The sequence below is a fragment of the Hyaena hyaena genome, unplaced genomic scaffold (genome assembly GCF_003009895.1).
Source record: "Hyaena hyaena isolate Hyena2069 unplaced genomic scaffold, ASM300989v1 scaffold_127, whole genome shotgun sequence".
NCBI lineage: Eukaryota > Metazoa > Chordata > Mammalia > Carnivora > Hyaenidae > Hyaena > Hyaena hyaena.
Genome location: NW_024080758.1, coordinates 368,574 through 394,958, shown reverse-complemented (window position 1 = coordinate 394,958; position 26,385 = coordinate 368,574). Strand labels below are relative to the sequence as shown.

At 37.6% G+C, this 26,385-nt stretch overlaps 1 protein-coding gene across 7 annotated transcripts in view; it reads left to right on the top strand.

Moving 5' to 3' along the window:
- CEP170 (centrosomal protein 170) overlaps positions 1 to 26,385 on the top strand; it is a 119,166-nt gene that overhangs the window by 20,145 nt on the left and 72,636 nt on the right. For all 7 annotated transcript variants that reach the window (XM_039237488.1, XM_039237494.1, XM_039237493.1 and 4 more), the window contains exons 2-3: positions 11,496 to 11,641; positions 24,847 to 24,936. In XM_039237488.1, coding sequence (XP_039093419.1) covers positions 11,537 to 11,641; positions 24,847 to 24,936 — 195 coding nt within the window. In that variant the 5' untranslated portion in view covers positions 11,496 to 11,536. The remainder of the gene's footprint in view (positions 1 to 11,495; positions 11,642 to 24,846; positions 24,937 to 26,385) is intronic.

The following is a 26,385-nucleotide window of genomic DNA, read 5'->3' as shown; positions in this document are numbered from 1 at the left end:
GAAGCCTGTATGGCACTTAATGCAGCGGCTCAGTTTAATGTATAAGCTTTACTGTTTATTTGTTTTCCTTCAGGTTTTTATTGTCATTCCATTAGTTAACACACAGTGTAATATTAGTTTCAGGTGTGGAATTTAGTGATGCATACGACACCCAGTGCTTATCACAAGTGTCCTCCTTAGTACCCATCACCCATCTAGGCCCTCCCCCCCCCACCTCCCTCCAGCAACCTTCAGTTTGTTCTCTGTCATTAAGAGTCTTTTTCCTGGTTTGCCTCTCTCTTTTTTTCCCCTCTTTGTTCATCTGTTTTGTATCTTAAATTCCACTTATAAGTGAAATCATGTGGTATTTATCTTTCTCTGATTTATTTTACCAGTTCTGTGCACATCATTGCAAATGGTAAAATTTCATTCTTTTCTCTGGCTAAGTAATATGCCATTTCACACACACACCAGATCTTTGTCCGGGTATCAGTCGATGGACATTTGGGCTCTTTTCCATAATTTGACAATTGTTGATAGTGCTGCTATAAGCATCAAGGTGCGTATATCCCATCAAATCAGTATCTTTGTATCGTTTGGGTAAATACCTAGTTTTACTGCTTGTTTAAATGACAGTTTCAGGAAGTGAAATTCATTGTTTTTTTTCCTTTTAAGTTTTCACTTATTTTGTTATGAAAATCACATTTTCTTTCTCCCTGTTATATATTCATTCAGTAAACAGAGCTAGGTACTGGGCCAAGCCCTTTCATGCCTCCTGATACCAGAAGAAGTTGTCACTTGGGTTCATCAGTAGATAATATTTTATTAAAATAAGAATTGCATACATTGGAGGGAAGCATTTTTAGCTGTGAAGATTAATAGTCTTAACGCTACCCAGTTATTTCCTACGCTGCGATAGCAGGACTTGTGGGGTGGGAGGAAGTTCAGACTCTGTAAAGCCATCTGGTGGTGAATCAGCCAGCTGATTGCCAGAGCATAAGGATAGACCGCCCTTACCATGTGTTTTAGCTCCAGTTATTGCAGACACTGATGATCATTTATATAGAATAGCCTTTCAGTCATCTCAGTTAACCTGGTCTTTGCCATGGGTTATGTTATATGCTATTTCATGGTTCTGTTGCAGTGTTCTTACATATCCAGTACAGTGTGGTCTGTCTCACAGAATTCTAGTAAGTAATAGCACTCAGATTCCTGCCATTAGTCCTCAGTTTTAAGTGACTGGAAGCAACATTTTTTCATGCAAATAAACAAAAGCAGTAAAATATCTGTAGGGTGGAAACTTAGAAGTGTAGTTGAAGCTGTGTGTTCTGCTGAACATCTGGAGTTTTTGTTTTTTTTTTTAATTTAAACCTTAAATGTTAGATTTTTAGTACATTTGATTCTGAAATGAGTTAGAATCTAACAGGAGAATCCATTTTTAAAGCCAGTAACAGCTACCGGGAACATAGAAACCAGACTGATTCTAACCTCCAAAGATCAGAGCTTTAAACTGTTTTCCGGTAGCTGCTGGAAAGAAACCTGTGTGACAAGGAGATGAAGAGTATGCAGGAGGCAACTGAAGGCAGGGGCGGAAACTACAATTTCATGGCTTCAGTTGTACTAAAGGTTAAATGATTAATTTCTCACCTTCTATCCCTGGACATTTTCACGCTATCACCTCAAGATTTGCCACAGCTCCAGAACTGCTCATTCATTCACTCATTAACAACAGGTTGTCAGACACTCACGAGAGGTGAAACAGTGGGCCAGGCTCTGGGGATATAGAGGTAACGAAACGCGTCTGTAGTTCAGCTCTGCACGGACTTGGGAGAATACCACGCCACTGTCACCATCCTAGTCTGGGGTAATGACAGCCTCCTGTTTGTTCATGCATCTCTTTAGGCTTATCTCTGTCATGGTGTCTACTAACCAGCAATCCCCAAGGTCTGAGCTCCTTGTGGAAAGCTGCCTTTTCTGTTTGTTTTGTTTTTGTGCACCCAAAATGCCCAGAGGGCTCGGAATTCATAGGTTCCTCAATAAATATTTACTAAAAGAACCAGTGATGGAAGAAGATAGATTTTTCTTGTTTTCAAGAGAGAATCTACTGGAGACATTATCATATCCTAGTATAGTATCGTTAATACTATAAATTATAGTTGGAATTACAGCATAAGAGATGTTTGAATAGTGTTGTAGGGCTGCAGAGCAAAGAATGGCTTTCTCTGCCATGGGAGTAGACTTACAGAAAGGCATCTGTTAGTTGTGTACATTGTCAACGCTCTGAGATATCTTGAATGCTACAATTAAGCGCCAAATATCTTGAATGCTACAATTAAGCAGAGAAGATAGAGACTAATGTAATTTTGTATCATGTCTAGTTTGCATTGTAGGCTTTAAAATTTGTTACACTGTTAGAAATTCCTTGAGGATTGCTGGTAAGGGTGATAGAAGAGTTTTGAGTTGTGTTTTCGTTTTGTTAATTTTAAATATAGCAAACTGTATCTATGTTTCATTAATAAGCTTTATATTTATAAATCTTAAGTAAAATTTCCTGGAATTTTTGGTTGTAACTAAAGCTCTTATCTGTTTCTCATATCCAGAGCATACATACACATTTAGGGTTTTGTTGATTTTTCATAACTATGTATAAAACTCTTAGGTTCCTGAATTTGTTTAGATTTTTAATCTAAACCTAAGCCATACCTATCTATGTTAATTATATATTACTCATGATTACTGGGTCAGCATACACCACATGGTCTAATCCCTGAAACTTTACTAGTAAGTTTGGGGGCCAGTCTTGTATACTTTTACATTTCTCATTTTTGTTAAATTCTTGTGTTCTACTAGATAGCAAATAGTAGTACTCTGGTATTAAATGCCTTTCTTTGAATTCAGAGAACTCCAGGATTATTTAATTTGATCTTTAATTTGGAAAGGTGGTACTTAACTTTTACAATAGCATCCCACCTATAGAGTTCTTCTGCTTGCCAACTAAAATTCTAAACATAACTAAAGCCTCCAGATTGACAGAATTTATGTTTCAAAGCCTCCTAGTTTATTCATAGAAGCTCTTGTTTAGATTCTGTTTGTTTGTGCCTAGTCATAATATACTTATGTTATTTTTAAGGCTTTCTGGTTAGGAGTAGGGCTAGTACAATGAAAAATGACTACTGATAAGGAAAAAGATGAAAGAAACAAATAATTTGAGTATAGAGCCTCAGAAAAGTAGAGCTATACAGTATTAAGACAGATACATCCATGTTAATAAATTCTGAGGAACTCACTATTTTACAGCACAGCCTGATAATTGTTCATAATAGTGATAATCATGAGTCACTACACAGAGTATTCAATTTCGAATTGTAAAGGGTAGGTAAATGTGAAACAGTTTAAAATATTTTCATCTATAATGGTAAAACTAAAAATGGGTATTGATCCTTTAAGCCAGGGATGGTAAACTGTTTCTGTAAAGGGCCAAAAAGTAAACATTTTAGGCTTTGTAAGACATATGATCTCTGTCACATCTACTCAGCTTGGCTTTTTTAATGCAAACGTCTTGTTCCTATAAAACTTTACTCACAAAAATAAGCAGAAGACCAAGGTTGGCTAATCCTTGCTTTAATTGAGAACTTGAATGTCCAAAACAACTTGCTCTAAGACAGGCAAAAGCAAATAGAAAACTAAACAAATAAGGATTCACTAGGTCTCCAATTTAAAAACCAAAGCAGAGACAGGGCTTGAGTGGCCTTTTTCCCAATTACATTTTTTAAATTATGATAAAACATACATAATGTAAAATTTATCATTTTTAAGTATACCATTCAGTGACATTAATTGCATTCAGAGTATGTAATTGATTATCTATTTCTAGAATGTTTTTATCATCCTAAACAAAAAGCCTCTAGCTGTTAAACAGTAACACTCTCTCTCCCCAGCCTCTTGTAACCTCCATTTTCCTTTCTGTCTGAATGAATTTGTCTGTTTTAGGTTCCTCATAAAAGTGGATCATACAATATTTGCCCTTTTGGGTCTGGCGTATTTAACGTAGCATAATGCGTTCAGAGTTCATTCATGTTGTAACATGTGTTAGAATTTCATTTCTTTGTATAATGGAATAATATTGAATGTACAGATCATATTTCGTTTAGTCATTGCTGATGGACACTTAGGGTGTTTACACTTTTGCCTGCTGTGAGTAGTGCTGCGGTGAACACTGGTATACAGGTATCTGTTACTCCGTACTTTTTGGTTCTTTTGAGTGTATACCTAGGAGTGCTGGGTGATAGGAAATCCCGTTCAGCTTTTTGAGAAACCACAGCAAGTACACCTTGTTGTTAACAGCCCCACCAGCCATGCACAAGTGTTCAGGATTCTCCATACCCTATCAACACTTATTATTTTAATTTTTTATAATAATCACAGACCTTCTAATGAGTGTGAAGTGGTATGTCCTTGTGGTTTTGATTTTCTAATGTTAATAGTCTGGATATTAATCCATTATCACATAAATGATTTTCAAGTATTTTCTTCCCTTCTTTTCACTGTTTTGATAGTGTCCTTTGATACATAGAAGCTTTGAATTTTGATAACATTTGATTTATCTCTTTTTTTCTTTTGTTGCCTGTGATCTGGTGTCATTTTTAAGATACCATTATCAAATACAAGGGTCGTGCAAACCCCCCCTTTTTTTTCCTTTTTAGAATTTTATATAGGTTTAGATCTTTGATCTGTTTTGAGTTAATTTCACAGATGGTTAGGTAAGTGGCCAACTTCATTCTTTTGCATGTGAATATCTAGTTTTCCCAGCACTGTTTGTTGATGACATGGTCTTCCCCAGTAACTGGTATTGGCACCCTTTTCAAAAATCGATAGTCCATCTATGTGACAGTTTATTTCTGGGCTCTCTATTGTGTTTCATTGGTGTATATATCTGTCTTTAAGACAATGTTTTAATTACTGTAGCTTTGTAGAAAGTTCTGAAATCAGGAAACGTGAGCATTTCAACTTTGATTTTCTTCTTCAAGGTCATTTTGGTTGTTCAGGGTCCCTTGAGATTCCACGTAATTTTAGGATGGATTTCTCTATTTCTTCAAACAATGTTAGGATTTAGATACGGACTGCATCAAAGCTGTACTTGGCATTGGGTAGTCCTGTCAGCAATGTTACATCTTCAAGTTCACGAAGACACAGTGTCTTTCCATTCATTTACATCTTCTAAAATTTCTTCCAGCAGTGTTTTATATTTTTCAGTGTACAAGTCCCAAGCCATCTTGGTTATATTTAATCCTAAGTATTTTGTTATTATTGACGCTGTTATAAATGGACCTTTTAAAAAATGTCCTTTTCATATTGTTCATTAGTAGTAAGTAGAAGTGCAGCTAATTTCTGACTGGGTTTAGATCCTGCAACTTTTTTGATTCATTTCTTGCCATAAATAGCTGTTGAGGCTTTTTTGTGGGGGAGGTAATAATCTTAAGATTTTTACCTATAAAATCATGTCATCTTTGGATAAAGATGATTTTACTCCTTCCATTCCAATTTTGATGCCTTTAATTTCTCTTCATACCTAATTATTACTATGGCCAGGATTCCCAGTACCACATTGAATAAAAATTAGAGCAGGTATTCTGGTCTTGTTTCTGATTTTAGGGGTACAGGTTTCAGGCCTTCCTTATTGAGTCTGATGTTAGCCATGAGATTTTCATATGTGGCCTTTATCATGCTCCTTTTTATTCCTAGTTTATTGAGTGCTTTTTTTTTTTATCAGAACAATGTTTCAAATTTTGTCAAATGCTTTTTTGTGCATCAATTGAAATGTACATTTGAGTTTCTTTTTCCTTTATCCTATTAATATGCTCTATCACATTAATGGATTTTCCTGTGTTGAACCATCCTTTTAATTTAAGAATAACTTCCACATTGCTGTGGTGTATAGTCATTTCAACATGCTACCAAATTGAGTTTGGTAGTATTTTGTTAAAGAGTATTGCATCAATATAAGATAGTGGTCTGTAATTTTCTTTCTTTTTTTTTTTTTTAATATTTTTATTTATTTCTAGGAGAGAGAGAGAGAGACAGTGTGAGCAGGGGAGGGTCAGAGAGAGAGGAAGTCACAGACTCTGAAACAGGCTCCAGGCTCTGAGCTGGCAGTCAGCACAGAGCCCGACGCGGGGCTCGAACCCACGAACGGTGAGATCATGACCTAAGCGAAAGTCACACGCTTAACCGACTAAGCCACCCAGGCTCCCCGTAGTCTGTAATTTTCTTGTAATTTTTATGTTTATCTTTGGTATCAGGTAATGCTGAATTTCATAGAGTGAATTGGGATATCTTCCCTCCTTTTCAATTTTTTGGAAGAGTTTGAAAAGGATTGGTGTTAATTCCTTTTTAATTGTTAGGTAGAAATCACCAGTGAAGACATCTGGTCCTTGACTGTTTTTTTGTTGGAATGTTTTAATTACTGATTCATTCTCCTTACAATAAATCTCTTCCACTTTTCTGTATCTTCATGATTTAACCTAGTTTGGTGGTGTATTTCCAAGAATTTGTCCATTTTGTCTAAGTTATCTAGGTTTTTGTTTCTTGGTTGGTTTGTTGTTGTTGTTTTTTTTTTAGCTTACAGTGGTTTATAATATTCTCTTACAGTCCTTTTTGTTTCTGTAAAAATCAGTAATGTCACCATTTTTATTTCTCATTTTTGTGATTTGAGTCTTTTCTGTAGTCTAGCCAAAGATTTTTCGTTTGTTACTCTTTCAAAGAAATAGCTTTTGTTCTAACTGATTTTTCTGTTGTTTTTTTATACTTTATTTTTTTATATCTTTATTTTTTATTTTCTCCCTTCAGCTAGCTTTGTGTTTAGTTTGCTCTTTTCTCATTCCTTAAGATAATAAGAATAACAGGTTATTAACAGTTTAACAGGTTATTAGTCTGAGATACTTCTTTGTTAGTGTGTGCATTAACAGCTGCAAATTCCCCTCTTAGAACTTCTATTGTTCTGTCTTGGAAATTTTGGTATGTTGTGGTCTTGTCATTTTTTTCTTTTTTAATGTTTATTTTTGAAGGAGAGAGACAGAGTATGAGTGGGGGAGGAGAGAAAGAGAGAGAGGGGGAGACACAGAGTGTGAGCTGTCAGCACTGAGCCTGATGCTGGGCTTGAACTCAACTCTGAGATCATGACCTGAGTTGAAGTCGGACACCTAACCGACTGAGCCCCCCAGGGGCCCCTGTGGTGTTCTTGTCTTTACTTAGTGTATTTTTTCCAGTCTCTCATTATTGCTGCTTTTACCAGTTGGTTGTCTAAGAGTGTGCTGTTTAATTTCCACCTATTGAGAATATTCCTGTTTTCCTTCTGTTACTGATTTGAATTTCCTTCCATTGTGATTGGAAAAGTTGTTTCGCAAGATTTCATTCTTTTAAAATTTGTTAAGTTTTGCTTTAGGCCTAACATAATGGGCTATCCTGGAGAATATGCTTTGTGCACTTGAAAAGAATGTGATTCTGCTGTAATTGAATTGAGCATTGCATGTGTGTCCATTAGGACAGATTGGTTGATGGTCTTGTCAAGTCTTCTATTTATCTTCTGCCTAGTCGTTTTTATTTTATTGCTGAAAGTGAGGTATTGAAGTTTCTTACTATTATTGTTCAGCTGTCTTTTTTTCCCTTTAATTCTGCTTATTTTTGCTTCATATCTTTAGGGGCTCTGTTGTTAGGTGCATATATGTTTACATTTTTATGTCTCGCTGTATTGAAGGTCTTGTCTTTATGTAATGTCCTCCTTTGTCTCTTGTAATCTTTTGTGATTGATTTATTTATTTTTTTAATGTCTTATTTATTTCTGAGAGAGAGAGAGAGACAGCATGAGCAGGGGAGGGTCAGAGAGAGAGGGAGACACAGAATCTGAAACAGGTTCCAGGCTCTGAGCTGGTAGCACAGAGCACGAAGTCGGAGGCTTAACTGACTGAGCCACCCAGGCGCCCATAATCTTTTTTGATTTAAAGTATTTTTTTCTGATGCTAATATAGCCACTTACACTGTAAGTCTAAGTGTGTCCTTGTGTCTACAGAACCTTTTGTGGACAGTATACAGATGGGTCCTGTTATTTATCTGATCTGTCTTTTTCTGCCTTAAAGGAGATTTTAATACATTTACTTTTTTCTTTTTTTTTTTTTTAAAGTAGACTTCACACCCAACATGGAGCCCAAGTATATGGGGCTTGATCTTATGACCCTGAGATGAAGACTTGAGCTGAGATAGAGTTGGACACTCAACCAACTGAGCCCCTCAAGCACCCCAGAACATTTACATTTAATGTGATTTCTGAAGGACTTACCTTGTTACCTACTTGTTTATTGTATTCTTTGTTATTTTTGTTGTTTATCGATTTCTCCACTACTGCGTGCTTTTTGTATTTAGTTGATTTTTTGCTCATATGCCAGTTTGATTCCCTTCTTTTCTGTATGTTTATTTACTTATTTTCTTAGTGCTTACCTTGAGGATTACAAATAATAACCTAAATTTATAATAACCTAATTTTAGTAATAGCAACTTAATCTCAAGAATATACAACACTTTGCTTCTATACATCTCCTCTTTTATTTTATGATTGTAACAAATTACATTTTTATATATTGTACTCCTATTGACAAAGCTTTATAATATTTGTTTTATGTAATTGCCTATTAAGTCATATTGGTTAAAGAGAAAAGTTACAAATCATATCAAAAGTACAGTCATCCTTGGGGTGCCTGGGTGGCTTAGTTGGTTAAGCGTCCGACTTTCACTTAGGTCATGATCTCACGGTTCGTGGGTTCGAGCCCCGCGTCGGGCTCTGTGCTGACTGCCAGCTCAGAGCCTGGAGCCTGTTTCAGTCTGTGACTCCCTCTCTCTCTGACCCTCCCCTGCTCATGCTGTCTCTCTCTCTGTCTCCTAGAAATAAATAAACATTTAAAAAAAAAAAAAAGTACAGTCATCCTGGATTTATATTTACCTATGTAGTTATTTTACTTGTGTTACCATTCATTTTTCTAAGGGTTTCTAATTGTCTAATATCTTTTCAGTTTAGTCTGTAAGTCACTCTTTTGCATTTCCCGTAGCCAGTCTACTAGTAATAAATTCCATCAGCTTTTGTTTAATTGGAAATATCTTAATTGTGATTCACTCTTAAAAGATAGTTTTACCAGATACAGAATTCTTTGTTGACAATCTTTTCCCTCCAGACTTTACAAATATGCCATCCCACTGCTTTCTTGTCTCCATAGCTTATGAGAAATCAGCTCTTGATCTTATTGTACATGACAAGTGCCTTTTTTTTTTTTTATGTTTTCAAATTTCTTTTTCTTTCAGTTTTGAGAGTTTGAGTATAAAATAGCTGAGTGTGGACCTGTGTGAGTTTATCCTGCTTGCGTTAATGACATTTTTGGATGCGTGTATCTGTATCTTTCCTCAGATTTGGGAAGTTTTTTGCCCCCATTTCTTCCCCTTTTCTGGAACCCCTCTATAATGTATATGTCGGTACATTTGATGATATTATACAGATCCTTCAAGCCCTATTTATGATATTACTTCATTTTTTTTCTTTCTAATTCTCATTCTGGGCACTTCAAGTTGTCTTATCAGATTTGCTGATCATTTCTTCTTTCTGCTCAAACGTTTCAAACTTCTCTAGTGACTTTCATTTTCTTTTTTTAAAATTAATGTTTATTTTATATTTGAGACAGAGAGAAACAGAGCATAAGCAAGGGAGAGACAGAAAGAGACGGAGACAAACAATTGGAAGCAGGCTTCAGGCTGCTGTCAGCACAGAGCCTGATGTAGGGCTCGAATCCATGAACTGCGAGATCATGACCTGAGCCAAAGTTGGACACTTAACCAACTGAGCCATCCAGGCGCCTCTCATTTTCTATCATTTCTATTTCTCTCTTATGCTCCTGGTTTTCTCATAGGTTTTCTCATAGACTTTCCCTCAGTTCTTTGTTACCTTACACATTTGAGTAGAAGTTGGATATTCATATAACATAGTGTAAAAATTTTCAGATTTCATATTGTAAATAAATTTTAAGAAACTACCATATTGAATTTTTGATATTAGTATCAAATAACACTAGTTATTTGGGAAGACTATTAAAATAAATTTCCCTTTTCTAACTACCTGAATGAAGGCTGACCTTTCAATATTTCAAGTTCACAATATACTGGCAACAGATTGAATGCAGAGCAAATGCAAAAATCTATTACACTAGATATTTAAAGAGATTTTATGTAAAAGAGTGCTACTCTTTACACTAATTATTTTCGTTTTGGAAATTAGTTACTTTTCATCAAAATGTTGGTTTATTATAAATGAATTAATACATTTTAGTTGCTCAGTTTTCATTTCTTTTATATGGTAAATATTAATATATATAACTCATGTAAATAAAATGCCTTTGGGGTTCTTTTTCTTTTCTTTTTTTTTTTTTAAGAAAACAAAAAGCTTAAGAATGCTTCTCTAGGGGCGCCTGGGTGGCTTAGTCGGTTAGGCATCCGACTTTCGCTTAGGTCATGATCTCGCGGTTCATGGGTTCAAGCCCCGCGTCAGGCTCTGTGCTGACTGCCAGCTCAGAGCCTGGAGCCTATTTCGGAGTCTGTGTCTCCCTCTCTCTCTGACCCTCCCCTGCTCACGCTGTCTCTCTCTCTCTCTCTCTCTCTCTCTCTCTCTCTCTCCTAGAAATAAAAATATTAAAAAAAAAATTGCTGCTCTAGAAAAATGTACTAAGAAAGTGAAATGCATGTGAGGACAGAGAAATTGGAATTGCATGTTATTGAAAGTTCTTTCCGTTGTCTGCACTTGTTTGACTAAGAAGCAATTTCTTTGGTTCTTATTGTTAGTTCTTAATTAGATCCCACATGTATTCGTATGAATTTAATCTTTCTCGAATCATTTATAAGTTAGACATTTAAGTGTGTAATATTGCTAGTGTTTACTCAGGTTAACATGATAATAATGTGATCATTTACCTGAGGATTAGAGCTTTATTATAAACTATGTTCAGAGCCGTTCAGGAGCGTGATAAATGTTTATTATTTGACTACTTAATTGCATAATATCTTTCTTTAAAATTTTTTTTTTGATTGTTCTTGAGAGAGAGAGAGAGTGCATGCATTCATAGGCACACATGAGTGGGGGAGGGGCATAAAGAGAAGGAGAATCTGCATCAGCCTCCAGGCTCTGAGCTGTCAGCACAGAGCCCGACGCGGGGCTGGAACGAACCCTTGATTGAGCTTGGACGCTCAACCACCTGAGCCACCCAGGCACCCTTTGTCTTTCTTTTTAATTGAACTCTTCATGGAGTCTGTGGACTTACTTTACTAACGAGAATTTGGTAGATGTGCCATGTCTGAGGACCTCTGGATGGTCTGTTTACGGAGTAGGGGCAGATGAACCGACTTCTCTTCTTGGGCCTGCTTGAAGGGTTTGGTGAATCTATACCAAAGTTAAATATCTGAATGTATGTTTTTCTCGAATATCTCTGCAGGATGACGTAGCCCTGTCAAAGACTCAGAAGCTAAGCAGAAAATGAGCTTAACATCCTGGTTTTTGGTGAGCAGTGGAGGCACTCGCCACAGGCTGCCACGAGAAATGATTTTTGTCGGAAGAGATGACTGTGAGCTCATGTTGCAGGTAATTGCATCAAACTTCTGCACGTGTCTACTTAAAACCTGGAACTGGTATGAAATGTTTTCCTTTTCCATTGGAGAACAACACTACATGGATTTGAACTTTCTGACCCTTCCTCTTTTAGCTCCCCCAGCAGTTTAATTCATCTTTTCCCTCTCGAATCCTCTAAAAATAAGTTGTAAATCTTGGAGAATGTATTTTGAAAACTGAGAGCTCAGAGTGGAGGTTATTCTTAAGTAAGAAGTTTTAGATTACATACTTGAAGAATAAGACATAAATAATGAAATGAAATAATGAAAAATAACTCATAAAATCAGAAGTAAAACTGAATTTTAATCACAGACATTTCACCAATACTGCAAATGGTTTCTCTATTTCTTTTAAAGATATTCATTGAGATACCTTTCAGTAGTTCTATATAAAGGAGTTACTTTTAAAACATAGTTTTAAGATATCTTTGAGTAAGGTAATTAGCAAAAAAATGAATCTCCAGATTTTTGAGAATTTGGTTATTTTAATAAGTCCTGGCACTTTTGAATAAAGTCTTATCCCCTTACTTACTCTTCCTCCTTTTGTTGTTGTTGTTGTTGTTAAAAACTGTAAGCAAATACTTAGGGTAGAAATATTTATTCTGTTAGCCCATTAGTTCTTCATTGGGGCGACCCTGTTTTCTCCGGCCTAAGGACATTTGGCAATATCTAGAGACATTTCAGTAGTTACAAGTGGTGGGAGGTTGGAGGTGGTTGCTACTGAAATTTAGTAGGTAGAGGCCAAGAAGCCAAGTGTCCTGCTGAGCATCCTACAGTGTACAGCATACTTTCCCACCCTCCCCCACTCCAAACACATACAACAAGAAAGTATGTGGCCCAGAGTATCTGTAGTGCTGAGATTGAGAAACCCCACATTTTCCCCAGAAAAATCAAATTTTCATATGTTTGTATACATGTTTATTTTAAAATTAGGGAACTTATTTATAGTTTGTGGCAATGAAAGTAAAGCCAACATACAACTGTGTGAGTATAGTATATGAATGTAGTCAGTGTAGTGTATGAGTGATACTATATGAGCGAGTTGCATAGACAGTGACACCTCCAACAGACTCACTGTGAGCAGTAGAATAGTACAGAGATCACCTGTGCTTCTCTGTTAGAGGGGTGTTGAGAGCGGCCACTGAGAAGAAGGCAGTGATGATTCTGTTCGGACTCTTGGAACTGGACCATATCTTAGGTTCACAAAGGGGAAGCTCACTTAGCGGAGAGTGGAAGAGGTGCTTTCTATGTGGTGTCTCTGCCAGTCAGCCAAGAAAGGTGGGAATGGTAGTTCCAGAGCTTGCAAAATAATAAGTCTCTTCCTACATGGAGGTAAGGAAGGTGAAGAGACATGACTGACAAGGTCATAGTCTTCCTGGACTATGTATAACAAACAGAAATTGTCTGACGGTATGTGAGGTGAACACAGAAAGCTGTGAATCCAAGAAGACCACAGTGGCTCCAGTTCACAGGACACAGTATCAGAGTGGAAAGAGCTCTACAGAGAGGGAGCTCCACAGAGGTCATCCTTGAGTGTGCAGCTGGGTACTGATCAATGTAAGTAAAGAAACTAACTAAAAGCAGTGGGGAAAAAGCACTCAAAAGGACTAGAGTTAAAAGTATGGGACACTAACAGGGTTAAGAATGGTGCCTGTCTTAACAGCCAGACTGGAAAACCTCATGATTCACAAAGCATTCATCTCTTTCCCCTCAATAGTAAGGAATCATGTACCATAAACTGAGTTCTACCCTCATCTCAATCTTAAAAACAGTACCCAAAAGGGTCACACTCTTTTCAAGTTACTTAACTGTGTCCCATAACAAAGTTCAAGAGTATTTATAGGAGCACAGAAATATTTAACACCCCAAAAAGTCAAAATTTCCGGTGTGAGGTATGTAATAAAAAATTACCAGTCTTGCAAAAGAAGCAGGAAAAAGTGGCTCGTTGTAAGGCTGATGCTAAAAGATGTTTTATTTCTGAAGAGTTTGGCTAAGTTTGGCAAAGTCTGACAAAATTTTTTAAAAAGTGGTAAAATAGTCTTGAAAAATATTTCAAAACTTATTATAAAGCTGGCTAATATAAGGGTAGACATACAGACAAGTGGAATAGAATAGAGAGTCCAGAAACAAACCTCTGTATATCTGTAGCTATTGTGGTTTGAATTGTGTCCCCTCAAAAAGATAGATTGAAGTCCTAAGCTTCCTTCCATACCTGTGAATGTGACCTTATTTGGAAATAGTCTTTGAGGATGTAATCAAGTTAAGATAGAGTCATTAGGGTAGACTCTAATCCAGTATGACCTGGTACCCTTATAAGGAAAGGAAAATACAGACATAGAGGGAAAATAGCTATGTAAAGATAGAAACAGATATTAGGGTTATGCCACCAGAATCCAAGGAACACCCGAGTCTACCAGAAGCTGGAAGAGGCAGGGAAAAATAAGATCCTCCCATAGAAGTGTTGGAAGAAGTATGGCCCAAACAACACCTTGATTTTAGACTATTAAATGTTTATTTTTCAGACAAGAGAGCGAGCAAGCAGGGAAGGGGCAGAGATGGGGACAGAGGATCTGAAGCAGACTCTGTGCTGACAGCAGAGAGCCCAGTACAGGGCTCAAACTCGCGAACTGTGAGATCGTGACCTGAGCAAAAGTCAGACGCTTAACCAACTGAGCCACCCAGACAGTCACCACCTGACTTTAGACTTTTAGGGTCCAGTCTGTGACAGAATTAACTTGTGTTGTTTTAAGCCACCTAGTTTGTGATGCATTGGTATGGTACCCCTGAGACACTATTACAAGGGCAATTGAGTTTTTAGAAGGCTATTAAGTTTATTCAGTGGAGCAAAGAATGACTATGGTAGAGGAAGCTTGGCACAGCTGGATTTCCACATACAGAAGAATGAAGTTGGACCCTTACCACACATCATATGTAGAAATTAACTCAAAATGGATCAATGACCTAAATATAAGAGCTAAAGCCCTAAAACTCACAGAAGAAAACCTAGGGATCAGTGGCCTTGACTTTGGATGTGGTGGTGGAGTCTTCAGTATGACAGCAGTAGCACCAGCAACACAAGAGAAAGGTAAATTAGACTTCATTAAAATGAAAAACTTGTGTATATAAGGACATTGCCAAGAGAGTGAAAAGACAACTCGCAGAATGGGAGAAAATATTTGTAAAACTGTATTATCTTACAAAGATTTAATATCCAGACTATGTGAAGAATTCCTACAACTCAACAACACAAAGACAAGCGGCCCACTTAAAAATTGGGCAAGAGACTTTACTGGACATTTCTTTTTCTTCTTCTTCTTTTTTTTTTTTAACATTTATTTATTTTTGAGAGAGACATGGAGTATGAGCAGGGGAGGGGCAGAGAGACAGGGAGACACAGAATCTGAAGCCGGACCCAGGCTCTGAGCTGTCAGCACAGAACCCAAGATGGGGCTCGAACCCAAAAACTGTAAGTTCATGACCCGAGCCGAAGTCAGGTGCCCAACTGACTGAGCCACTCAGACACCCCATTTACTGGACGTTTCTTCAAAAAAGATACAGTAATGCTCAGGAAACACATGAAAAGAAGATGCTCAACATCGTTCGTCATTAAGAAATGCAGATCAGAACCGCAGTGATTTACCACTTCACATCTGCTAAGGTGGCTGTAATTTTGTTATGAAAGGAAAATAGGGCACCTGGGTGGCTCAGTCTGTTGAGCGTCCAGCTCTTGGTTTTGGTTCAGGTCATCATCTCACAGTTTGTGGGTTCAAGCCCTATATTGGGCTCTGAGCTGAGCGTGGATCCTGCTTAAGATTCTCTTCCTCCCCCTCTCTCTCCCTGCCTCTACCCACTGTCTGTCTTTCTCTCTCTCCCCCCCTACCCCCGAAAATAAATAAATAAACTTTAAAAAAAGGAAAATGTTGGTGAAGATGCAGAGAAATTGAAATTCGTATATGTTGCTGGTGGGAATGTAAAATGGTGTCACTGCTGCAGAAAATAGTGCTTCCTCAAAAAACGGAATGTAAAATTTCCATGTGACCAGCAGTTCCACTTTTACATACATACCCGCAGCATTGAACAAGGTCTCTGGGCACCTGGGTGCCTCAGTTGGTTAAGTGTCCAACTCTTCATTTCAGCTCAAGTCATGACCTTATGGGTCCTGAGATTGAGCCCCAGTGTTCAGGCTTGGTGGTGAATGTGGCATCTGCTTGGGAATCTCTCTCTCCCTCACCCTCTGCCCCTCCTCCATTCATGCTGGTGTGCATGCGCTCTCTCAAAATAAACTTTCTTTTAAAATTAAGGTTTCAAACAGATACTTGTATGTTATACATACATTATTCACAATAGCCAAAAGGTGAAAACAACCTGAGTGTCCAGCCACAAATGAATGGAGCTATAAAGAGGAATGAAGTTCTCATACATACTGTAACAGAAATGAACTTTGAAAACATGCTAAGTGAAATAAGCCAGACACAGAGTGTAAACACCACATGATCATTTCTTTGAAAATAGGTAGAATAGGCAAATTTATAGACATAAGGTGGGTTAGAAGTTACCAGTGGCTGGGGGAAAGAGGATTAGGGAGTTATTCCTTAAGACTTGCAGAGTTTCTGTTTGAGGTGATAAAAAATTTTTGGAAATCGATGGTGGTGCACAACATTGTAAATATAATGCCACTGAATTGTTCACTTACAAATGGTTAAAATGGCAAATACTATGCTTTATATATATATAACATATATATCCTCACAATGAAGAAAAAGGGAAATCGATGGCAGTAGAATTTAGAGTATCTTTGAATTGATTCATTTGATTCATACTGCCTTTATAACAGAAACTTAAAGCAAAAATTAGTGTTATTTTAATGAGCAGAAACCATATCTCAGTACAGTAAAACGACAATAATTAAAATAATATAATTTTATAAATTTATAAATGTGATTTGGGCATCTATTTTTATTTATGCTTTATTTTTTAAATAGAATGTAAAGGAAATAAGAGAACTCGATGATCAGACGAGGAAAAAAAAGCCAGCTTTGTCCTGATCCTCAGGCTCCACCCCTAAAGATACTTCTGCCCTTTATCTGATAGTAGCACACTGGTTTTAGTGCTGTTCTAGACACAGAGTATTCTCTGAAAGAGATCCAGGAACAGATCAGCATGCTGGTCATCTACTAGTCTGAGTCACTGCCACAAATTAATAGTACTCTTCCTAGCACTGAAACACAATATTTGCAAATTGTATTTAGTTTTTAACTGGTTTGATGTTAATTTAATCTTTCCTAGTATAGTAGTAAAATAAATGGATATTTAAAACCTCTTTTTCTGTCATTTCTGAAAAATGAACTGAGCTTATCTACTGATTATAGTGTTAGAAAACTGGAGGGTTTTGCATTTATAGATGCAAAATATATTTGTTTTGAGAGATTTAGTGCTTTTGAATTGATGAAATTGTGTTTTCCTTTTAAAGGCCTAACATAGCTTAAATGGTTCTGCATTGGTTAGGTCAGTCAGTGTGGTAATTAAAATTGTTACAAGTGCAAATAGCTAATATTTGATTGCTTTTTAATGAGTAAATAAGAGATCCTTAAAAATTTGATCAACCTATGTCTGCATTTATGATTTAAAACCCTCCATTTTTAATGTACAGGAAATCAGTTGTTAAATTTTAGAATCTCTGCCTCAGAATAATTTTAAGTACTATCTTACCTGTAAAGATTTCAACTAAAACTAGATTTGCTGGCATTTAAAAAAATACTTTGATGATAATGTGGCTTAAACCCAATGCAGAAGAGAAATAAATGATCTATAAGGTTAAATGGTCTGTTTGATTACGATTAAAATTTTTTTGTTATTTTATGACAAAAATAAACTTTGAGTTTTATGTTTTTTGTTATTTCATCTCATTCCAAAAAATGTTCTCTAAAGAATGTGATCATCCAGAAGAAAATGTACCTGGGTATTAAAGACTAGGTAATTGAATAGGAGATTCTCCCACTTACCTTGGAAGCTTCCAGCAAATTATGCAGATTTGCTGTGCCTGTCTCTGGCTGTAGACAGATGTGCTGTTTCGTAAGACATATTATACAAGGTAAATCTTAGTCATGGATGGAAGCCATAAAGTATAATTATTAGATGAAAATTGTACTTTGGAGCAATGCATTGATATCACCATTAAAAGTTCCTTGTATTTAAATAGTACTTTCTATTTCTCAGTGTTCATTTGTGTTATTTTAGTTGTTGCTCTCAACAGTTCTCTAAAAGATTCAGTCATCCCCATTTTACTGATGGTAAAATTAAGATTCAGAAAGACTTAGTCACCAGGCCAGTATCTCACAACCATTAGATCATGGAAGATGGTGCTAGCATCTTCGTCATACTGGCTCAAAATCAGATGACCTTTCTCTTCCACCACTCAGCAGCTACTACGTGTATGTGTGTGTGTGTGTGTGTGTGTGTGTAACCTAAAATGGGCTTGCTAACTTAATTCTCCTGCTAGTAAACATGGTCAAACACTTGTTACAACATATGGGATACTTCTAAGTACAAGTAAGAGTTGCATTTAGAAACGTTTGTTATCTAAATTCTAATTTTATCTTCATAAAATTTTTAAAAGATTTTCTTTTAATGTTTATTTTTGAGAGAGAGAGTGAGCGGAGGAGGGGCAGAGAGAGAGGGAATCTGAAGCAGGCTCCAGGCTCCGAACTGTCAGCACAGAGCTCAGCACTGGGCTCAAACTCATGATCTATGAGATCATGACCTGAGCCGATGTTGGACGCTTAGCTGACTGAGCCACCCAGGCGCCCCAGTCTTCATAAAATTTTTAATTGCAGCAAAAAAATTGAATTTTGCCCTGTTTTGAGAAATACCATCATACTAACTGAAAGATGTGTTTCCCCCATGGAGCATAATAGAAACTGTAACAAAATTATATCTTACTATTTTAATGTTTTAACTTTCACACTGGTGTAAGAACAGTCTCCAGGAGGGTCATGGAGTATGTTTTGAAGAGCACAGGTAACTTACTGTCATCTGTCTTTTGGACATATAGCAAAGGATAAATCACTATTTCTCTGATTGTCAAAATGCCTTTGGGCTTTTAAAGAGTCTTAACAGCCACAGTGTCTTCAAAAAAGATTTTTCTTAATTTTTTTTTTAAATTTATTTCTGAGAGAGAAAGACAGCGTGAACAGGAGAGGGTCAGAGAGAGAAGGAGACACCGAATCTGAAACAGGCTTCTGGCTCTGAGCTAGCTGTCAGCACAGAGCCCGACGCGGAGCTCTAACCCACGAACCCTGAGATCGTGACCTGAGCCGAAATTGGACACTTAACCAACTGAGCCCCCCAGGCGCCCCTTAAAAAAGATTTTAAAACAGTGATAACACACAGTGGCAGTCTTTCTTTTTCTCTTTAGTATGTCTGTCCGTATATGTCTGTGTTTTTCTTAGAGGTTTTAATAGGAAAAAGAAGTAATATAAGAAATAACAGTAATGTTAAAAACTAACCATTTCATACCCAAAGCATATGTGACACATACTGGGGAGTCATTGGTACCATTTCACGTTAGCTTTTAGTTAGAGATTTGCTTTTCATTGTGCCTGGCCTGGAATTGTATTTTTGTATTTTTAGTTGATTTGATACAGGCATTTTGTTGTTTCTTTGTGGTTTTTTGCAGAAAAGGAAGTATTTCTTAACCAAATGAAATAGTATTATTACTTCATTTTCCAAAATTTCCTGGTTTTATAATTATCTTGTCTAGGGGCCAGAATTTTATTGTGACTGCTTTGGTTCTGTTGTTTAAGGCCACCCAGTTTGTAGGTTTCTTAAAATTTGGTCTGATCTTTCTAAGTTCGGTACTTTTGATATTTTAATCTCTAAGAAAAATTTTATACCTTCACTCTTTATGAAATGAGATTGCCTAAATAGCATGTATTTTCTTTCCAACAAACCTTCTGTCAGCGTCTACAAAGTGCTAGGCCCTACGCTGGTTTCCAGGAATCGGCGCCTGGTCCAGGCAGGGCTCCCTGCCCTTGAGGGCTGTTGTCTAGTAGGAGATGTGCGTGTAAACAAATAGGGACGTTATGACATAGAACGTTGATGTGGGTGCACAAAGGACAGATAGGTCAGTCCCTACCTGCAAGGAAACATGGAGGTGAGAAGTGTGGAAAAAACTCATAGAAGAGGTGGCTTGAGCTAAATCTTAAAAGATGAGTAAGTGGTTTCTGGAAGGTTTAGAGTGATGCAGGGAGTGCATGGCATTCAGTGTCTGTTTCGGTAATTAAAATTGTCCCTTGTAATTGATAGATAGGATGTGAAGGCAAACATTTTGAGAGATTAATATTTGTAAGTTAGAAGAGACCAGACCTTGGAGGGCCTTGTGTGCTGAATTAAAGTCTGTATGTTTTTACCTTAACCAGCAAGTACACTTAGGAGGTTTTGTGCAGGGAAAACTACCTTTTTAAATGCTTCCCTGTTGGGTCTTTGAATCCTTACAAACAAACCTGTGAGATTGGTCTATCTTCTTATAGATGATGCAACAAAGATTAGTCATTTTACCAAGGTCACACAGCTGCCAGATGTTGTGACCAGTTCTTTTGGACTCCACCACCTGCTCTCAGCTGTCACTCTGTAATACTGCCCAGGAATTAGAGCTTGGAATCGGGTAAGCACTTAGGAGGTTATCATAATCTAGAAAACAAGGCAAAGTTTTAAAGAAGAGAGAATCCTTTGAAATGAAAAGGCAGCAGAGTGCCAACAGGATTAAAGAATTAGGATGCGCTTTCTAGTTATATATTGAATGGGCAGAAAAAGAGCCTCAGATCTACTGTTTTTAGCATAGAAATGAATGAAATATAGGTTCAGAAGGTGTACTTTTGGGGACTAAGACAATGAGTTTGAGGTTCTGAGGGACATCGATATTGAGATACTCAGTAGAAAGCAGGAGCTGGAGTAGTCTGGGCAGAAGGTAGAGGTTTGGTAGAGTTGTGAGCATGAGGGGTAGCGGAAGCCAGGGGGAGCTGGATTATAGAGAAGGAGTTAAAGTTGGGGGGATGGACGGTTGTGTGGGAGAAATGGACGGGTCAGAGCATTAGATGTCCTGCTGCAGTCAGAGAACTGAGATAGCACACTAGCAATTATTGTAAATAAGTGAGAGAACTGGAAGAATAGGAAAATGTAGCCCTAGAGAAAAATACTACAGTTTAGATTCCAGATGTAGAATCCGTTTGTAGACTGGCTAGCGTCGGAAGCGGTATGCCAAGATAGGGTACGGAGTTGGTTGTGGAAGTTGAAAAGCCTAGATTTTTTTATATGGGTTGTCTCAGAGATGTTGAAAATCAGTCTTGGTGGAGTAGAAGTTTGAATGAAAACAAAGACTGTGAACCATAACTCCAAAACTTGAGCCAAAAACTTAGAATGAGGGTCCTCATGTGATTCTTGATCTTGGGGTCATAGAGTTGAGGCCCCACTTTGGGGACATAGTATCTCAAAACAAAGAGTGACCACAGATGATTGCAGCAACCTAGGAGGTGTATGTGTGCATATGGAAATATATAGCATGCCTACATATGTATTTATAGGTGCATAACAAGAACTTTAAGAAAGTAAAGGTCTTTTCTCCTTCGGGGGGGGGAAATAATGGTCCAAAAGCCACAATGGTAAACTGCATGAATTCATTTTGTATCTCTGAACTCAGCAGAATGGTGGCTTTGGGAGGATAGCATCCATTTTAAAGGAATGCAGTAGAAATAGTGTTCTCAGGGGGAAAACCAGATTTCAGTGGAAGGAAGGAAGTAGGAGGTAACCATCTGTGAGAGCTTGAGAATGAAGAGGAGTTTCCGGTAAGGCGGATTCTCAAGAGTGCAATGCAAAGCCTTGGGAAGAGAGTCTTTCTAGAAAGTAAAATTCAAGAGGAAGGAGGTGCACTGTTCTGGATGTTACCTGTAAGGGGTCGGTGACTAGAGAGTTTTGCTGCTGCTTTTTTTTTTTTTTAATTGAGGTAAAATGGACTTACATTATTAGTTTCAAGTAAACAGCAGATCATATGTATCTATTGAGAAGCGATCACCATAATAAGTAATTAATATCGATTCCCCTTCAAAGCTGCAGAAATATTTTTTTTTTGTTTGTGATAAAGAGACTTGCATTCTCTTGGGAGGCTTAAAGTGACAAAAATAACAAACTGGTAAAAATTGACAATCTTAGCAGTTTACCCCTGATCAGCTAAGGCTTTTCCCATTAGAATCAGAAACTCCGTGAAGTTAGCAATCTTTGTCAGGATTTAAATTAATATGTTTCTGATTATTGGATTTTCATTGAAATATCCAAATGGGGTGTGAAAGTCAAGCTGTAACACACCTTCTTCTGGCTAGTTTCATCTAGAGAAAATGAAAATTTGATTATCTGGAAATGAAAATACTTAAATGGTTAGATGTAAAAAGCAAACCTTTTTATTCCTTCAGTTTTTCTTGACCACTCACTAGATGTATTATGCTCTGTAAGCTTTTTTTCTTGCTGAATTTCTTTGATGGATACTGTAAACACACACCTTGAAGACAGTAGATAACTAAAAACAGGAGTTGTTGTTTTGGGGTTTTTTTTGTTTTTGTTTTTTTTTGCTTTCTTTCATTGGCTGTTACTTTTTAAAGAGTGACACAAATGGGAATAACTTGTTCTGTTTTACGATAACTCCAGCCATAAGTTCGTAGACTAGTCTTCTCAGAAAGTTATTACCCTATTTCCTAAAATGCTTTTACTGTGATCCCAGGTAACGTAACTCCTGACTCCTTCACCCCCAACCCTCAAAGTTGGAACAGTGTATCAACTCAGTGCACTCTGCCTTTTTCTTATGTCTTAAGTTTGCTCTGTGTTCTGTAGGAGGTATTCTTGTACTTATCGACCCCCCCCCCCCAAACAATTTGAGGGCAAGATGTGTATCAGATTCAGGATTTCCAGGTTTCTAGCAAGTTGTTCACTTAGTTACGTGGCCTCTCCTAATTGTCTCCTCCTTAAGCCATTTTGTTCCCTTCCTCTCTGATCTTGTTGATCACTTCCCTCCAAAGTTGCTCCATGAGCAGCCATTTGGCTTATTTTCTTACTTTAACACTAACCTCCCTTCCCCGTGTGAGTTTTCTTTTTTCAGCTCTCGTTTAGATTTTTCCCCATGAATTTCAGTACACCGTGCTAAGGACTTGAGCTCTTTGTTTTCTTCCTCGCAGGGATTATTTACGATGGATGATTCATTCATATTTATTAAGAGCCCACATATACCTGAAATTTCACTTGCCTTACAGCTTAATTTTTATTGCTAGACTAAGTCAACTTGACAAATCCACAATATGGAGGAATTATTTTCTTAATGGTGCCACATTTCTTTTTCTCACCCTAATGGACTTCATTAAACAGAGCAACGATTTATAACACAACTGTAAAAACTAAAGTGAAGTTTAAGTAACTTTTAGATTTAAGGCAGATGTTTTGTATTGGTTACAGTTATAATTTAATACGATAATTGGTTTTTCAGGTAAGCTGTAGAGAAGTGGCATTAACACTACTTTGCACAAAGTTGCCTTTGAGTCTGGGGTTTGCATTTTGTCCTAGAGAAATTGAGGTTTCAGAGAAAAACCAAAAACCAACTTTTAAAACTTTTAAGAGCAAAAGTGTATGTGTGATGAATATTTAGGTTGGAAGATTACTTTAAATCACATACTGTTTCTCCCTAACATACTTAGAAGGAAAGACTAAAACTTTTTCAGCATGGGATTTAAGCTAATTGAGGCAGGGACTTTTAATTTTAGTGATACTTATTTAGATAGGACAGTTTCAGCTATCATTACTGTATTTTTATTTTATTAGCTGCCGACTCTCCTTTTGTGCATGTGGCTGGGAGTTAGGCTGTATTTACTATTGGCTGTAGCTGAAAGTATCAGAAGTTAACGTTTCTTCTAGTGTCTGTGTTTTCACCTCCCCTGTTGTTTTTTGAGTTTCCTTAGAGACCCTTTACTCAATAATCTGACCTTTGCCATTTTTCCCATCATCCTCTCTTACTGTGTGCATGTATAAACCCCTGTGGATGTGACGGTAGGATTTGGAGGGAAAGGAAGCGTTCCATAATGTATGATTAGTTCTCAGTCCTTTAGGGAGGTCATGACCTCCACAAGTGCGTCTCCGCCTTTCCTGTCCCCTCTTTAGGGGAGCCGGGAAGGCTCGAGGAGGTTGGAGCTCAGTATTCCTGTTCTCCTGTGTCACTTAGGCTCTGGTCAGAGCCACGCTGGTTCAGCACTGGTAAAGTAGTCTTCTGGAGGACAGGCCCCTGGTGACAGAATGCTCTGGGTGTATTTTCACCCTCATACTAACGGAGGGGAATGCAAGAAGAGTTTCTTCCGTCTTCACCCTGACACCCTTGTGAGGCTCCTGGAGTAAAGCTCATGAACTCATGGGTGTCCCTCCCCTAAGGTGGTGCCCTGGGAGCTTTCATCTGTAAGCTAGTTCATGTCCGCGTCTCTAGCAATTTCACATCTTACTCTTCAGTTTTCCTGCCCTGCCGGCCGCAGCCGTGGTTTCTGTGTTTGGGAAGCTGTAATTCTCTGATTTCACCTCTCTAGTTTTCACGGTGGCAGTTGGCCATATGACCTCACTTCTCTGATAAAACTAGGACTAGTTTTTGATTTTCAGTTCATGCATCTTTTTTCTTTTAAGGACGGGACCGATGACTTCCAGGCTTTTTACATTTGGACTGGGAATTGGAAGTCCCATCTCTTCCCATTCCGGGTATACCAGAGTTCACAGAATAGCCCCGTGTTACTGAGTTCAGATCTGGTGTGGTTCTCAGACTGTTTCTTCCTGTGACTGGATTGATACTTCTTTCAATAAAAGTTTCCACAGGTTTTTATACAGTTCATCTTTCAGGGGCTTCTGTCTACAGACAAGTCGCTAAGCTCTGGAGTGTGTGCACGTGTGAAAAATGTCTTCAGATTTGGGCTGCTTTCTTCTTTGGGGAGTGATGCCAGTTTTTTGTGTTGTATAGTAGTAACACAGTTTAAATCTCACTAATCCACTTTTACTTTGATGCTTCCTGATACTTTCTGCTATTCTATTAATATAAAGCATCCAGCCAAAAATCTTTGTGTTTGTCATTCTAGTATTTTCTTGTATTTACTAACTCGGAGCACTTCCTTTCAGTCTCGTAGTGTGGATAAACAACATGCCGTAATCAATTATGACGCTTCTGCAGATGAACATTTGGTGAAAGATTTGGGCAGCCTAAATGGGGTAAGTGAAGACTTTCTCTTTTGCTTTATTTGAATTTTTTTTTTTTTAATATTGTAAGCAAGCAAATCAGGTTACAGTTCCTATTTGTGTTATATTTCTTTATCTTTAGTTTGATTTTACTTTCTTTTGGTATTTTGTGTTTTTTGTTTGTTTGGAGAGACAGAGCATGCACACACACACACATCCATGCATGAGCAGGGGAGGGGCAGAGAGGGAGACAGACACAGAATCTGGAGCAGGCTCCAGGCTCTGAGCTGTTTGCACAGAGCCCAACACAGGGCTTGAACCCATGAACTATGAGATCATGGCCTGAGCCAAACAAAGTTGGACCCAGGTACCCCAGTTTGCATTTTCTAAAGGCTTACTACGTACGTGGCATTTTGGGGACCATACAGTAGAATGTGGAACCAGCCCATGTTCCCAAGAAACTGTATAGGCAGTAAACACAGGAATTTAGAAGGTTGCTGGATGTTACTATCCATAATGGTTACAAGACTTCTTTTAGGAGATGAGATGAAAGTCAACCACACCAGATGTGGTGAATTTATATGTGGGAGAATAGTGGAAAGCCATGGCAGTAAGAATGAAAAAAAGCACACTTGGGAACCAAAGAAGCATAGATTGACTTAGAAAATAAAGGTGAAATGTGGTTTGATGCCAGCTGGTGGAGAACTTTCTCTACTAGAGTAAAAAGGCAGGAAATACATCCGTTTACCTTAAACAGGTGACATTCATCTGAGAACCAGTACTCATTATTGCTGTTTTGTATTCCTACTTCGATGATGTTTTTGTGTTACTGCAGTGAGTTTTTTTCCTAATTTTTCATTTGATCTTTCCACATTGTCGGAATATAAATAGCTGCAGAATAAGAGAATGCTGAAGTATTGAATGAGGTCTTATTTCTTCTCAATTTTCTGATAGCCCTGCTAACATAAGCAGATGCAATATTTTTCCACATCTGTGCTGTTGAAATTATTGAGATGAATTTAACAGAAACTAAATGTATCCCCACTGCTTCCAGCCACCACTGCTTTTTGAAATATACATTGAACATTATATGAAAAAACACATGCAGAATTTGGACAATTACAGTGAAACATTGTTCTCTTGTTCTGAGTTGGCCAGGTTCTGAAAGACTGATATTTAATCTTTGAGATTCTTTGTTTTTCTATTAGTTTTATTCAAGCCTTTATTTGTTTCTCATGGAAAACAAATTTAAGTCTCAGAACTCAGGGTTGAACCAAAATCCCTCACATTTGTCATCACACACTTTTCCAGATCCCTGCTCTGTCGCGCTTTCCCTTGCCCTGCCTCCGCAACAATAGTGATCGCGTCCTGTGTCCTCCCCAGAATAGTGCCTTAGCTTTTCTTCAGCCTAGTCCTTCTCCCCTCTGCCTGGTCATTTAGAACAGTTGTGCTTTTACAGTCCGGCGCAGATTCCACTTCTTC